Source organism: Euleptes europaea, chromosome 5 (assembly GCF_029931775.1).
Source record: "Euleptes europaea isolate rEulEur1 chromosome 5, rEulEur1.hap1, whole genome shotgun sequence".
Lineage (NCBI taxonomy): Eukaryota > Metazoa > Chordata > Lepidosauria > Squamata > Sphaerodactylidae > Euleptes > Euleptes europaea.
In genome coordinates, this window is record NC_079316.1 from 81,703,609 (window position 1) to 81,718,453 (window position 14,845).

A 14,845-nucleotide genomic window follows, 5' to 3' on the forward strand; every position below is an offset into this window, starting at 1 on the left:
AAGAACTAAAGTGATGCCGTGCCAGCAAAAACCTGGTGCAGCACCGCTGAGGCGGAGGGGGGCTTTCCCAGGCTGGAAGGGGTTAGAAAGCTGCCTACTGGCAGCTCCACCCCCCAAAACACCCTTTGGATGACGGTGCAAGCACTTGCACTGGCGGGACACCGAGCTGGCGTCCCAGGGCCACACTGCCGCAGCAGTCCACAGAGGCCGGCGTGAGCACCCCAACGCCAGTGCCAGTCTTGGCAGCACAAGGGACACAGGAACAAGGGGCACGGGCACTGGCACGACCACTTGCCTATGGACGTTTGGCCCCGGGGGTCAGGAATGGGCTGTCAGAGTTGCTTAAGTATTCTCTGTCCCACCAACACTTTGTAGCATACCCTGCACAAGCAGAGCAGTAAAGTGAAAGCTCTCCAAGTGGAAGGCTAATTAAAAAATATGATTGACACAGCATTCTAATGGTAGGAGTCAAAAGATCTTTCATTTCCATCTACTGGTAGCACTTCACACACACACACACACACACACACACACACACACACAATTAAGGAGAACAAATTTGCACTTTTGAGAACTGGACATTCACACAAGTCAAAACCGATGTCAATCTACAAACTGTTCTCAAAGCCCGAAAGGCAGGGCAATCACTGACTTTGCAAGCATCCTATTTCTCAAGCATGGCACCAATTCAGACATGACAGGCTTCTACACATCAGACATGTATACTAGAAGTACTGGGAGAGGCAGAGCTGGCAGTAACTACCAACAATGCTGGTCAGCCAAAATGTGTGGATACCTGATGAAAACTTTTAAAAATACCTTATTCACTCTCATATTTTCTTTGTACTTACATGCCAATCTTTCTTTTAACTGTGGTGTTGGGGCCAAGTCTATAGTACTTTTATTATGGCAGTTTAACAACGTGGGATCAGCACCATAGCTGAGCAAGAGAGAACACACTTCTATTCTGTTCTTAGAAGCTGCTTCATGCAGAGGAGTAAATTGCCACAGATCCATTGCGTTTACACATGCTCCATGCTAAGAAAGGAAAGAGAACCATGTTTTGTTATTTTAGTTTCTCATACTGTAATAAGATCCTGATGTCACAGGGAAAAGAAAACACGTACTTTTTAAAAATTCATGCAAACAAACTGACTAGAGACCACAAGACACTATATTTGAACTTCACTCTTGCTCCAAAAAATGCAGGACACATTAGCACATGAAGCTTCCATACACTGAACCAGATCCTTGGTCTATGAAGGTCAGTATTGTCTACTCTGACTAGCAGCAGTTCCCCGGGGTTTCAGACAGAAGTCTGGTGAGCCAGCATAGTGTAGTGGTTAAGAGCGGTGGTTTGAAGCGGTGGACTCTAATCTGGAGAACCAGGTTTGATTCCCCACTCCTACACATGAGCAGCAGACTCTAATCTGGTGAACTGGTTGGTTTTCCCACTCCTACACATGAAGCCAGCTGGGTGACCTTGGGCTAGTCACAGTTCTATTAAGAACTCTCTCAGGCCCACCTACCTCACAGGGTTTCTAAGGTGGGGAGGGGAAGGGAAGGCAATTGTAAGCCAGTTTGATTCTTATTAAGTGGTAGAGAAAGTTGGCATATAAAAACAAACTCTTCTTCTTCATCATCCTCTACTATCTGTTCCTTTTAACTGGAGATGCTGGGAATGAACCCCTCCATAAATCCAAAATGACAATTTAACTTCATGATGAAACAGTGGCATTTGGCCTAAGGCAACTTTGAAAGCTTCAGAACGAAGAGTGGATTTGAACTTGAGTTTTCAAAGCCAATAACTATTACCATACAAGTGCAGGGAAGTCCTTACAACCAGCGCAACGGCAGTGACTTTCCTCCGCAATTGCATCCCCGAGCCTGCTTCCTAATATACAAATAGTCTTAGCTGTCTGTATCTCCATCTGCTTCGTTTACTTGCAGTACCTCATTAGACTTCTTATATTTTAAAAGTGAAAGTAGCATTATGTGTTAAAACTCAAAAGTACATGAACACATGAAGCTGCCTTATACTGAATCAGACACTTGGTCCATCAAAGTCAGTATTGTCTACTCAGACCGGCAGCAGCTCTCCAGGGTCTCAGACGTCTTTCACATCACCTACTTGCCTAGTCCCTTTAACTGGCGATGCCAGGGATTGAACCTGGGACCTTCTGCGGGCCAAGCAGATGCTCTACCACTGTCCCTCCCCTATAAATAGTAAATGTGGCAGTTCCACATATTCCAGTCCATATGCAGTCTATTGTTTTTCTCAGTAAGTTGTTTTACTTCAAAACCTCACTAGAGCCATTTTGAAAGACTAACCTAGCTAGCTTGGGAAACAAGTTAACTATTAAACACCTTTTCTTAACAACTGCACATTCAGAATTAATCACAACAGCTTCCTGAAATAACAGCAAAGATTTAAGAAACTAACCTTTACTAGAAGTTCTGTTACTTCATAATGACCGTAGGAACACGCATTATGAAGTGGCACCAGGTCTCTGAAAGATGAAGAACATTCCAGTTAGAGCACATGAGCACTGCAAATAAGCAAACACCTTTTTCAAAACAGCTTAACCATAGTTGATAATTATTCTCCAATAATATTAAAAACCCATCAAAATGCCCATATGACAGTTTGGGAGAAGCACCATCATCATATGGTCCCAACAGAGTTTGCCCCAAAGTAATCAATTAATCCTATTGTTTAGTTGTTAAATTGGGGCGTTTTACTCAAGTTAATCCAAAAAGATAGATTTTAGGAGCTTGTCAGCATGCAGTGGAACATAACACACTTCAGAACTAGCTCAGGAAGTCTAACATTTCAGTAACATAGCAATCTTATAATTCTTTGATGAAAGTGCAGCATGTTGAAGAAAAAAATCTAACTGGCACTAGTAGATGCTAATATATGTCTCGTTTTGCTTCTCTGAAGACTTTATTTATTTTTCTGATTAAAAAATAAAAGTTTCTAAAACACATTTTTACAATCTGAGACATGCCAGTTTTCCTAATGTAAGCGGACAGAACTTTAATTCAATCTGTACGTCACAGTACCATCCCACAACACATACTCACCCCTTATCTTTAGCATGCACATCAGCTCCATGTTGTAACAACAGCTGTACAATCTTAACACGGTTATAACCAGATGCTAAATGTAAAGGAGTTGACTGGAAATAAAAGAATAATTAAATGTAACAATTAAACAAATAAATTTAGCAATCATTTTCTAACACTGGAAAAACATTCCAATGAAGACATTATACATTATTATTGTTATTATTAAGCCGTGAAGTCACATCTGACTTACAGCGACCCCAGGAGGATTAGTGGGGGGTTAGTTCACCATTCTCATGTTCCTTTGCTAGTCGAAATACATTAAATTTTAAAAAATTAAAAGCAGGGAAATGGTTAGAGGACAGGGAGGGGAGGGAAATGGCAACAAAGTGGATGTAGAAAAAGGAGGGGGGGAATGAATGCCATCCGCACCTCTGGGGAAGTAGCCTTGGAAACTGAGTAAAGGGAAACATTGTTGTATAAGTGTCTGTTGAAAACGCGGAGATTAAATGGTTGGAAAACGTATCCAATACCAAATGGAGAGTAAATGGTGCGGACACAAAAAGATAAAACGTTTAATTAAACGATACAAATAATTAGTGTGAAACCGGCCTATATTTTAACTTCAATTAATACTTTAAAATGAAGTTATCTTAAATATGTATTTTAAAACCAGAATACCTTCCTGCCATCACTTGCATGACAGTTGACATTTAGTGGTGTGAGAAGGGCCATCAATTTTTCTTCATTTCCACCCCTGAAAGATAATTAATACTCCTTATTAATTAATACCCCTGAACATGATGCAGGCAGATCACTAAACTTCATTTTATTCAGAGTACAACACTGCACAACCATAAAGTAACTAACATATAGCTATGAACAGAAATACAAAGTCTAAGTTATTAAAATAATCACTGATTTTAATAGCACAAGCAGAATAACCTATTTCTTGTCCTGAACATTATGTCTTATGCACATATATAGCAAAAAGAAAAACATTCAAGGAGGTTTGCCAAGGTGCTAAACTGAAAGTCCAAGACCAAACTGGCCTAAGCCAGGAAGACACTGATGGCAGGGATGGAGGAGCAGAAGAGGGAAGGAAAAAATAGGAAGGGTAGGAAGGGGAAAGCACATGGGAAAAGGGCGAAGGGGCAGGGAGGCCAGCCAAACAATATATTGTCGCTGCCCTCAGCGTCTTACATGCCCTGTGGAACTGAGTTAGGTCCTGCAGGACATGGGTCTCATTAGACAGAGAGTTCCCCCAGGCTGGGACCAGAGCTGAAAAGGCTCTGGCCTGTTCGAGGGCAGTCGGATGGTTCTAGGGCCAGGGACCACCAGCAAGTTGTTCTCAGCCGAGCGCAGTGCTCTCAGGGTGTGTATGTGTGTGTGTAACAGGAATAAAAGAAGGAAACAATAAATTGTCCAAATAATTAACACCATGATGCTATCTGGCCAGGAACGTTTTAGCCCTTCATTGCAGTTTTGAAGTTAGAATAGCCTCTGTGATGCACATGATCACTCAAAGTCTTTCAGTTAAGCTTCTCTCGTCTTTCAAGCGTCAACATTCAGAAACTCAATATATACATTAATGTGAGTTTGTTATACTAATACTGATAGTATTTGTTTATTTGTTTAGCCATAGGCCAATACAAAACTTCCTTATATAAATACAGAAAACGTAAACTGTTATACTAATACATACCTGGCACTTTCCAAGAGTTCATCTTTCTTGTATTCACCTAAAATTAAAGTGAAGATTAGCCTTTTCTTATTTATTTAAGTATACATTTAGCACACTTGTTTCAAGTCAAGAAACAAAGGATACTACTAGATGCTTGGTGAGAATATCATATGAATATTTGGCACTATCACAAAGTTTGATTTATATTGAAATCAAGGGACTGTCCTCAATACAATCATGAATGGGTCAAAACTCTGTGGGGAGAGAACACTCTGCTTACCAGTTTAGCTTATGATGTGACCTAGCAAAGCAGAAGCAGACAACCAGGGCTTTATAGCCAACTATTTTAGAAGCATGTGTATAATAAGGAAGAGTTGGCACCTTCCCACTGCAACTACTCATGCTTCCATATGGACTCACGTCAGTATGCAAAAACACTAGGAAACAACTGCAGAAGACAGCAGAACTTGAACAACAGGGATTTAAGAAGTCAACTCTTACCGGTAAGCACTGCTTTCGCTGATGGATCTGCTAAGTCCAGTGCTGTTCTTCCATCTGTATTACGGATGACTGGATCAGCACCATGCTGCAACAGCACTAAAAATTGCAACAACACTGGTTTTAAAAATCCTGCGACAGAAGTCTAGGTTTTTAATAAGCATGCAATGCCAAATCAGGACCAGATAACACTAACAGTGCAGGCCTATGGAGAGTTACAGTAATTGAAGCCCACTGAAATCAATGAGTTTAGACTGGGTAAACTCTGCGCAGGATTGTGATGAAAAGCTCAGAACAGAACGACAGGAGTCCCAACATCTTCAAATGCCATTCCATGAACGGCAGCATCAGGTAGAAAAATATAAGTAATGTGTGATCAGAAAACTGACCCTTGGAGCAGAACAACAATAAACAACTCCAATGAAACATATCTAAGGATCTTTATGCTCCATCTAAACTAAAGAAACCTAAGTGGGCAACCAAGATGATTGGGGATTGGAGCACCTTTCCTATGAGGAAAGGATGAGGCGTCTGGGATGTTTCCGTTTAGAAGAGATGACTAAGGGGGAGACATGATAGAGGTTTATAAAATTATGCACAGGGTAGAGAGAACGGACAGAGAGAACTTTTTCTCCCTCTCCCAAAACATCAGAACTCAAAGAGTATTCAGTTAAGCTGATGGGCTATAGACTCAGGACAGACAAAATGAAATATTTCTTTACATGAGTGATTAAAATGTGGAATTCACTGCCAGAGGGTCTAGTGATGGCCAACAGCGTAAACAGCTTTAAAAGATAGATTCATGAAGGACACGTCTTTCTGTGGCTACTAGCCATGGTGACCTTTGGAGATAGTAAACCTCTGAATAGCAGGGCCAGCAGGAAACATCAAGGAAAGGGCTTGACCTCTATGCCCTGGTTGGTGGCTGAGTGGAAAAGGATGCTGGACTAGATGGACCACTGGTCCGATTCAGCAGGGCTCTGCTTTGTGTTCTTAAGAGTCCACATCCCTCCCTCTCCTCAGTATGGGTGTGCTCTGCTGAATGCCAACCACAACCCAGAACCAGACAGCAGCACGTTTCCTGTGTATCATCCAATCTTCCTTCCCTAATTCAAGACTCTGGCAAGGAAGAAGCTGAAAGTAAATTCTTCAATGTTGCCCTGGGTTGGGAAGGATGAATATTCAGGAAACACACTGCCCTCTCATTATACCTTAACACCAGTGTACTGCAATGCACATGTGCCTATATGTCATGGAGGTGGGATCCACTGGAAGTTATACAGCTGCCTATATGCAGACATCCTTACTTGGGGATAGATCATACTCAAAATTAATCAGGAAGCTGCTATATTAGCTACCAATCTGTCAGCTTCCCAGTAATGGAAGCCGAATAAGAGGATTCACTTGCCAGTTATATATGTTCAACATTTTGAATAATAACCCCGAGAACCTAACATTGGTCTTTCATCATAATTACAGTTTAACGTAGTTTAGTCACTTCTCACTCCTACAAAATAGCTATAATGATCTGAAAACTTGCAAATTAACAAAGAAATAGTCTTAAATCATTTTATACAAAAAAAAATCATTGCAGAAGTTTTAGATGTTACCTATACAGACATCTATTTTGCCCTTAATGGCTGCTTCATGAAGAGGTGTGTAGTTCCAATTATCCCGGGAGTTAGGATCTGCACCATGGCGCAGGAGAAGATTGACAACCTCAGCATGGCCGAAAGAGCAGGCGTTATGAAGTGGGATGAGGCCCCCATCATCTCGTGCATGAACATTAGCACCACTTTGAAGCAAATATTCAACTACATCCCGACGACCGAAACCTGAAATAAACAGTTTAACTATCAAAAGAAGGTTGCTAAGGGAAAGAAGGAAATCCAATTTGCTAAATCCTGCATGATATCTTCCAAGTGTGCTGTAACTGGAAAAGGTACCTTGAGCTGGCCCAAATGAATAAAGAAACAGAAGCTGCATTCAGAGGTCACAACAAGATGTAATTTAAGCTCCAGCTGGACCTGGGTGCCTCACTCTTCCTATTATCTGACTTCCAAATAAACATGCACAGGATTGGACCATACACTCAATAAAATTACATGAAGCATACTTGGGACATGAAGTGTACTTGGGACCTAGGTGAAACACAGCCATAGCCTTCTATCCAGGGGTCTGCAACCTGGCACCCATGGGCATCAGGGAGCCTGCCAAATGGTTTTAGAAAGTGGGCGGGGCCACGTGGGACTTTTGCCCAGCAGGGCTTTTTGATTGGCTGTGCAGATTTTTTTTAAAGTAACTGCTTTGGTGGCAGCTGCCACCACAGCACAAGGATCTTTACTGCGTGACTGAAAGTGAATGCAAGAAAATATTTTTTGTGTTGTCTATCTAAAAAGTTGTTCTGTTAAGCAGAGCTTCTGTCTGAAATGCTGAAGAGTTACTATTAAAGTTAGGCACTATCTCATTCTGCGACACTCTGTGGTTGGCTTTGCCTCCAGTGGCAGCCATTTCGTGGTTGTGCCAACCACCCTGTGTCAAAATTCCAAAGGTGCCTGCAGGCTCAAAAATGTTGGGGACTCGGGCCTTTATTCATGAATTGTGCTTCATAATTTCCCCCACCCCAGGTCTCAGTGTTCACCCCAAACAGGAAGCAGAAAGTTTCACAAGCTCCCTGTGTGTTGTAGCATGGCTCGGCCTGACAACATTTGGGCTAATGAGTCACAAATGGTATAGCCCTAAGTTACATGCTATAAGCTGGAACGGAAGAGACAATTATGAATATATTTCAGAATGTGGAGATGAATATTCATATACACACACAGATTAAAGGAAACTGTTTCCTAGAGATTACAGGTTTTAATTTGCTTAGCAAAACTCGACAAATGGCCAATTTACTGCTATTGTGAATGACTCTGTATTCCTCTTGATTACATTTGATTTTTTCATAAATGCATTTACCCTGTACTTCCTGAATTTCATGGTTCCATGAGCCCATTTCCCCTCCATAATTTCTTATCTCTGTTTAATGAAACAGTTAGTGTCATTTTTAATACAAATACTTCTTCGTATAAAGTCTCAGACCTTTTATGCATGGACGTTTCCTTGTGGTCACCCCTGCCAACTGTTTCGGGGCTTCCTTTTGATTATGCATTTGATTTTCCTCCCATCAGAGGCCGCCTCACTCTCCCCACGTGTTTTGCCCGTGTTTTCCAGATGCTGTTTTAGCCAGAATCTGGAAAATGTGGGCAAAATGCGCGGTAAAAGCGAGGCGACCTCTGACAGGTGGAAAAGGCATGCATAATCAAAAGGAAGTCCCGAAGCAGTCAGCGGGGTGACAGCAGGGAAGCATAACAGGCCTTCCATAAATTCATATTCCAACATAACTATGAACCATGTCTCAGTCTCCTTATTCATATAAAGGAAATAACCCTTACTTATTTTATAGGACCACTGCGAATGTACAGAATATGAAGATATCCCACAGATTTTAGAAAATGTTGTCCAAAATATGTATTTTAACTTGTCAACCTTTGAAAAACAAAATTTACCTTTACCCCAGCAAATGAAGTTTCTCATACTGAGCTGGTTTTAATAATCACATCAAACAAGATAGATAAATTGTATTTTTAACACAAGAAAGGCAGATGAAGGATTAACCAACAAGGCACTAACAGACTAATCTGACTACACTTGCAGACCATATCTTCACTAGCCATTTGGAAGAAGTCACACTCAACCTCACCTACACTCATAAAATAGTGCAATGGTTAATGTCTCAAATTCAGAACTGAGAGAGAACTGAGTTCAAAACCTCACCCAGCCATGAAACTAGCTAGGGGCCCATGGATAAGTCACATTCTCTCAATTTAACCAGAGGATAAAATGGAGGTGAGAATCATGTATGCCAATTTGAGCTCCTTAGAGGAAAAGCAAGACAGGTGAAATGAAGAAAATAAATGTTGTGGGAGATAAACAAGGAAGGAAGAACGTTTTGAGATCAGTTCCACAGGGAAGGGAGGTGGAGAATAGCACAGGAAAACAATCTAAAACCCAAGTCAACCAATGGCAGAGACATGCTGAGACAAAGGTAGCTGCAGGGTGCTGCCCCTCCCCCCTCCAAATTACATAATTGGCACACTCCTCAATCCAGCTAGTTTAACTGTGACTAAGCAATAGGGCCTGTGTCAGTAACAACTAACTTATTTAGATCAGGGCCACACTACAAGTACCCTATATACTTCTCCCCCCCTTTTACAGGTGTGGTAAGTTGTCTTCTCATTGCTGTACTTTCTAGAAGCTGCTGATTTATGCTCACTGGCTACTTCAACCTGCTTGCAGCAAAAATAAGGTACCTGTAGGTAAGGTAAAGGCCCCCAGTAAAAGCACCAGGTCATTCCTGACCCATGGGGTGACGTCACATACCGACGTTTACTAGGCAGACTGTTTTTTTTTTTACAGGGTGGTTTGCCAGTGCCTTCCCCAGTCATCCACACTTTACCCCCAGCAAGCTGGATACTCATTTTACCGACCTCGGAATGATGGAAGGCTGAGTCAACCTTGAGCAGGCTACCTGAAACCGACTTCCATCGGGATTGAACTCAGGTCGTCAGCAGAGCTTGGACTGCAGTACTGCAGTTTACCACCCTGAGCCACGGGGCTCCTGAGGATACCTGTAACCCCTTAAAAACTGAGAAATGTATTGTATCACAAATTTTAGCAAACCACAACCCACTTTGTCAGATGAATAAAGAGGTAACCTCAGTGGGAAAATAAAAATACCCTGAATATATAGAGGAGGTAGCTATTTTTTTAATAAAACAAGGCCAGAGTTTCAAGCAATGCAAGCAACAGATGAGCTGTGTCACATCACATGAGTTCAGAATCTGATCATTCTCACTACCAGTTCCTGAACTATAAAGAAATCTGCCTCCTAAAAGGAGGAGAGGAAGTGAGTGCCTGTCTTTTTGGGGAGAGACTGCATTGATTAAGGGCAAAGTTGTCACTCCCTGCCACAGCCCATTTATTGGTTGCACTGCTTTCGAACTAGTCTGTTGATGAAGAGTAGTATTTGTGAAGTTGGATGGTCTTCTGTTGCTTTTGACACTGTTACTTTGGGTTTGTACTGAGTGGAGACAAGGTTAAAAGCAGCCGAATCAGATGAAATGAATGCAAATCCAATCAGAGTGGATGAGATCCATCCCCAAATGGAAGCCACTGGTAGTGATAAGGCACGGCAAGATCAATCAATACTAATGAGGGACAATTTCTTCCTTACAGTAAGCAAAAACTTCCCAGCAAATAATTCCAGCCACCATGAAGAAGCAAAGCATAAATGAATATGTAATCCAACAAAATGAGTATTACCTAATTAAACTGGGAGCCAGCCATGCTGACTGGTCCTTATTCCACCATATTTGTGCTCTGCACAATACTATGACATTTCTTAACATACTTAACTGCACTGAGAGTGGTATAGTGGTTAGAGCAGTGGACTCTAATCTGGTGAATCAAGTTGGTTTCCCCACTCCTACACATGAAGCCAGCTGGGTGACCTTGGGCTAGTCACAGTTCTCTTTAAACTCTCTCGGCCCCACCTATCTCACAAGGTGTCTGTTGTGGGAAGAGGAAGGAAAAAAGATTGTACGCCATTTGATTCTCCTTAAAAAGGTAGAGAAAGTCAGCATACTCTTCTTTAAAAAAAAAAATCCTTCTTTCAGAATAGGTATACTTCACTCAGGGTATATGTATCCTGAGCATCTGATTGGCCCCAATTGGAAATCACATGCAGAGCTATGCTTTTGGGTTCTCATCCACTAAAGAGCTTCATGCATCTGATAAAATGGACTCTAGCCCCCAAAAGCTAATACCATAATAAATACAGGGAGTTACTACTTTATTGGTTGCACCACTGGTCATATTTTAAACAGAGCACGCAGAAGAGATACAAATAAACTTACATATACACAAACACACAAAATGAAAAGGAAGTAGAGGACACAGAGGACATTGTTCTTACAAGTTAAGCACTACACATGCAGCTAAATGTAAGAGGCAATTTGAATAATGGTTCATTCCAAGGGTCTGTCTTAAATGCCATGGTTCAACCCAGGAGCACATATAAGCCCAGCTCTTCTGCCACTCTCGGCTTATTAAAATCCCACCCTTAACTTATATTTTACTAACCTATTCTGAACACAACAGCAGCATGTTGAAATATTAGGAACTGGACAAGACCCATTTTTATTTGTCATGCTTTTCCCTTCTTCCTCCAACCATATACTGAGGTGCAAGAATTAGCACTCCTGTCTTAGCAACAAATGTCTTGGCATTTTGGAACCCAGATGGTTGCCAAGTATGCATTTGAGATTGGGCCAGAGCCGAACTGAACACGTATATTGTTCTTCAGAGGTTAAATAACATGTTGGAGCATTCAGCGTATTACAGATACCTTCCATAAGAAATCGCTATACTAGCTGTATAAAACAAATCAGTACTAGTCCTACACTACAGGTAGGAGTCTGGGTTGTTAAGTGTGCAGTATAGTGACTGCAGTTTAGACTGGGCCTTGGGAAGTGCAGGTTCAAATCCCCACTCAGCTGTCTTACTTCTCTCAGTATAATCTACTTTATAGGATGCTGTAAAGATAAAAAACGTTAAAATGGATGAGGGGAAAAACCATGTACACTGCCTCAAACTCTGTAGAGGAAGAGTGGGATGGACAGATAGATAAAAGGTCTTATAATAGAAAGTGATCCTGAGTAGGGGAATAGTTTACTCTGGGCCACTATGATGGCTAAACCAGTTCCCACATAAATGAGTAATAAAGCACAGAGCCTTTCTGTTCCCAATGAAAACTGCTACATGGGTGAGTGTTTTCACATACTGAAACCTATTTCTCATCCCTTATGCAATGGTACAGATGTGTAATTTACTAAGGGGGACATATGCTGAGAAACTGGCCAGACACCAATCTCCAACATATGTGTAAACAGATTGTCCGATAATCAGATCAGAACTGACAATCTACAAGCTGACAATGTGGGTTTCCCCCCTCCTGCAGAGATGCTTTCCATACAAGAAAAGTGTAATACGTGTATGTGAAACAGCCTTAAGCATTCATGCCTTACCATGCAACATATGGGGGAAATATTTAATGCAAAGCATCAGGTACTTTTTAAACAAAAGTTGTAGCTGCCTGAGAGATTACACATCCATTTAGTACTTTTAAAAACCCACAATGTTAACACTATGGCCACTTCAAAACCCACAATGTTAACACTATGACCACTTAAATACTTTACTACTTTCCTGGAGATGCATTTTCCTAGTACTCCGGTTTGTGGCCAGCCCATAGCACCCCCCTCCTTTGGATCCACTTTCTCGCTTCCTCAACTTTATGCTATAATAGGGAATCCTCCTGCAGGGGTGAAATAGAGGACTAATTGCTGAGCCATAATTCTAGCCCCATATCCATATTTCCATCTGGCAAATGCTGGGTCCTGACACCAGTCTTTACAATCCGTCTGCATACAAAGGCCATTTATGCATGGGAGGTTTTGCCTTGGATTTGCTGCTCTCTAGATGCACATTTTGCTCCATCCAAATTCTCAAAACACTGCGGGGGTGGGGGAGTCTTTTTTTGAGAATCTGGATGGGGAAAACGTGCATCTAGAGCATGGGTTCTCAACAAGGGGGGAATCACCCCCGGGGGGGGATTTTGGGGTTCATGGGGGGGAACTGGGACCACTATTCAGCAAAGTGTGATGTCCTGCAGATGTACAATCTGTAAAATTGTAGTTTGTTTTTAATGTAATCTGCGACATTCAATAAAGTTTATGACTATCTTGGGGAAGGGGGGAATTATATTCTGAACAACGGTGAAAGGGGGGGATGGAGCAAATAAAAGGCTGAGAACCACTGATCTGTGTGTGTGTGTTAAGCGCAGTCAAGTCGCTCCTGACTCATGGCAAATCCAAGCCCTCCAAAAACGTCCCCTCTTTTACAGCCTTGCTCAGATCTTTGCAAACGGAGGGCTGGTCTCTCGACTGAGAGGCAGATCCAAGGCAAAGCCTCCCGTGCTTAAATGGCCAGAGCCTGGACGATCCCTTCCCTTCCGCTCAAGCCTGAACATAAACAAACAACACCTGGAAGGAAGGAGGGAGGGAAGGAAGGAGCGAAGGAGGGAAGGAAGGAGGGAAGGAAGGAAAAAGGGAGGGAGGGAGGAAGGGAGGGAGGGAGGGAGGGAGGGAAGGAAGGAAAAAGGGAAGGAAGGAGGGAAGGAAGGAAGGAGGGAAGGAAGGAAGGATGGAAAAAGGGAAGGAAGGAAAAGGGAAGGAGGGAGGGAGGGAGGGAAGGAGGGAAAAAGGGAAGGAAGGAAGGAGGGAGGGAAGGAAGGAGGGAAGGAGGGAAGGAAGGAAGGAAGGAGGGAAGGAAGGAAAAAGGGAAGGAGGGAAGGAAGGAGGGAAGGAAGGAAAAGGTGAAGGAAGGAAGGAAAAAGGGAAGGAGGGAGGGAGGGAAGGAGGGAGGGAGGGAGGGAGGGAAGGAAGGAAAAGGGGAAGGAAGGAAGGAAGGAGGGAAGGAAGGAGGGAAGGAAGGATGGAAAAAGGGAAGGATGGAAAAAGGGAAGGAGGGAGGGAAGGAGGGAGGGGAAAAGGGAAGGAAGGAGGGAAGGAAGGAAGGAGGGAAGGAAGGAGCGAAGGAAGGAAGGAAGGAGGGAAGGAAGGAGCGAAGGAAGGAAGGAAGGAGGGAAGGAAGGAAAAAGGGAAGGAGGGAAGGAAGGAAGGAAAAGGTGAAGGAAGGAAGGAAAAAGGGAAGGAGGGAGGAAGGGAAGGAGGGAGGGAAGGAAGGAAAAGGATAAAGGGAAGGAGGGAAGGAAAAGGATAATGGATGGGTGGGAGGGATGGGAAGAACCCCACAAGTTTATAACACCCCCCCCAAAAAAAAAAACACCAGAGAGGAGGGGGAGAAGGAGGGGCAGAGCCGGCGGCGGCCTTGCTGGTCGTACCTGCGGCGAAGTGGAGGGGGCTGGACTTCCTGCCGGCCGTGTCTCTGCCGTTGACGTTCTCCGGCCGCACCAGGCGTTTCACGCGCTCCACGTCGCCGTTGCGGCAGGCCTCGAAGAGCTCGCGGGCCGGCTCGGCGGCTCCTCCGCCGCAGCACGACGCGGGCGGCGGCGGCGCTTCCCCCAAGCCCGCCCCTCCTCCCCCCCGGCGCCCTGCCATGCCCAGGGGGACGCCGCCCTCCCGCTCCCCCTCCGCTCACAGCGCGACACGCGCCATGCCCGGCCTGCGTGGCTTCCGAGGGGGGGGGGACCCGCAAGGGGGGGTGTTTGAAAGAAGGAGCGAGGGAGAAGACGGCGCCTCAGTCAGGCCGACGCGGCCGCCGAGGGCCGGAAGGCGGAACAGCCGAGCTGCGCGAGCGTGAGGGAAGCGTGCACCGAGCATGCGCGTTGGGGAGGCGGGAGGGTCGTCGGAAGGCGCGCATGGGCGGGGAGGGGGGTTTGCTCAGCAGCTCAGCTTTTGGGCCCCCTTAGGGTTGCCTCTTGCCCTCACCTGGGTGGCCCAGGCTAGCCTGATCTCGTCAGGTCTCAGA

At 43.9% G+C, this 14,845-nt stretch overlaps 1 protein-coding gene across 1 annotated transcript in view; it reads right to left on the minus strand.

Annotated features, from left to right (window-relative positions):
• TNKS2 (tankyrase 2) overlaps positions 1-14,475 on the minus strand; it is a 40,423-nt gene extending 25,948 nt beyond the window's left edge. The window contains exons 1-8 of the mRNA XM_056849533.1: positions 14,259-14,475; positions 6,862-7,086; positions 5,255-5,350; positions 4,775-4,811; positions 3,751-3,826; positions 3,088-3,182; positions 2,444-2,510; positions 852-1,038 (exon numbers count right to left, since the gene is read on the minus strand). Coding sequence (XP_056705511.1) covers positions 852-1,038; positions 2,444-2,510; positions 3,088-3,182; positions 3,751-3,826; positions 4,775-4,811; positions 5,255-5,350; positions 6,862-7,086; positions 14,259-14,475 — 1,000 coding nt within the window. The remainder of the gene's footprint in view (positions 1-851; positions 1,039-2,443; positions 2,511-3,087; positions 3,183-3,750; positions 3,827-4,774; positions 4,812-5,254; positions 5,351-6,861; positions 7,087-14,258) is intronic.
• Positions 14,476-14,845: the final 370 nt, after the last annotated feature.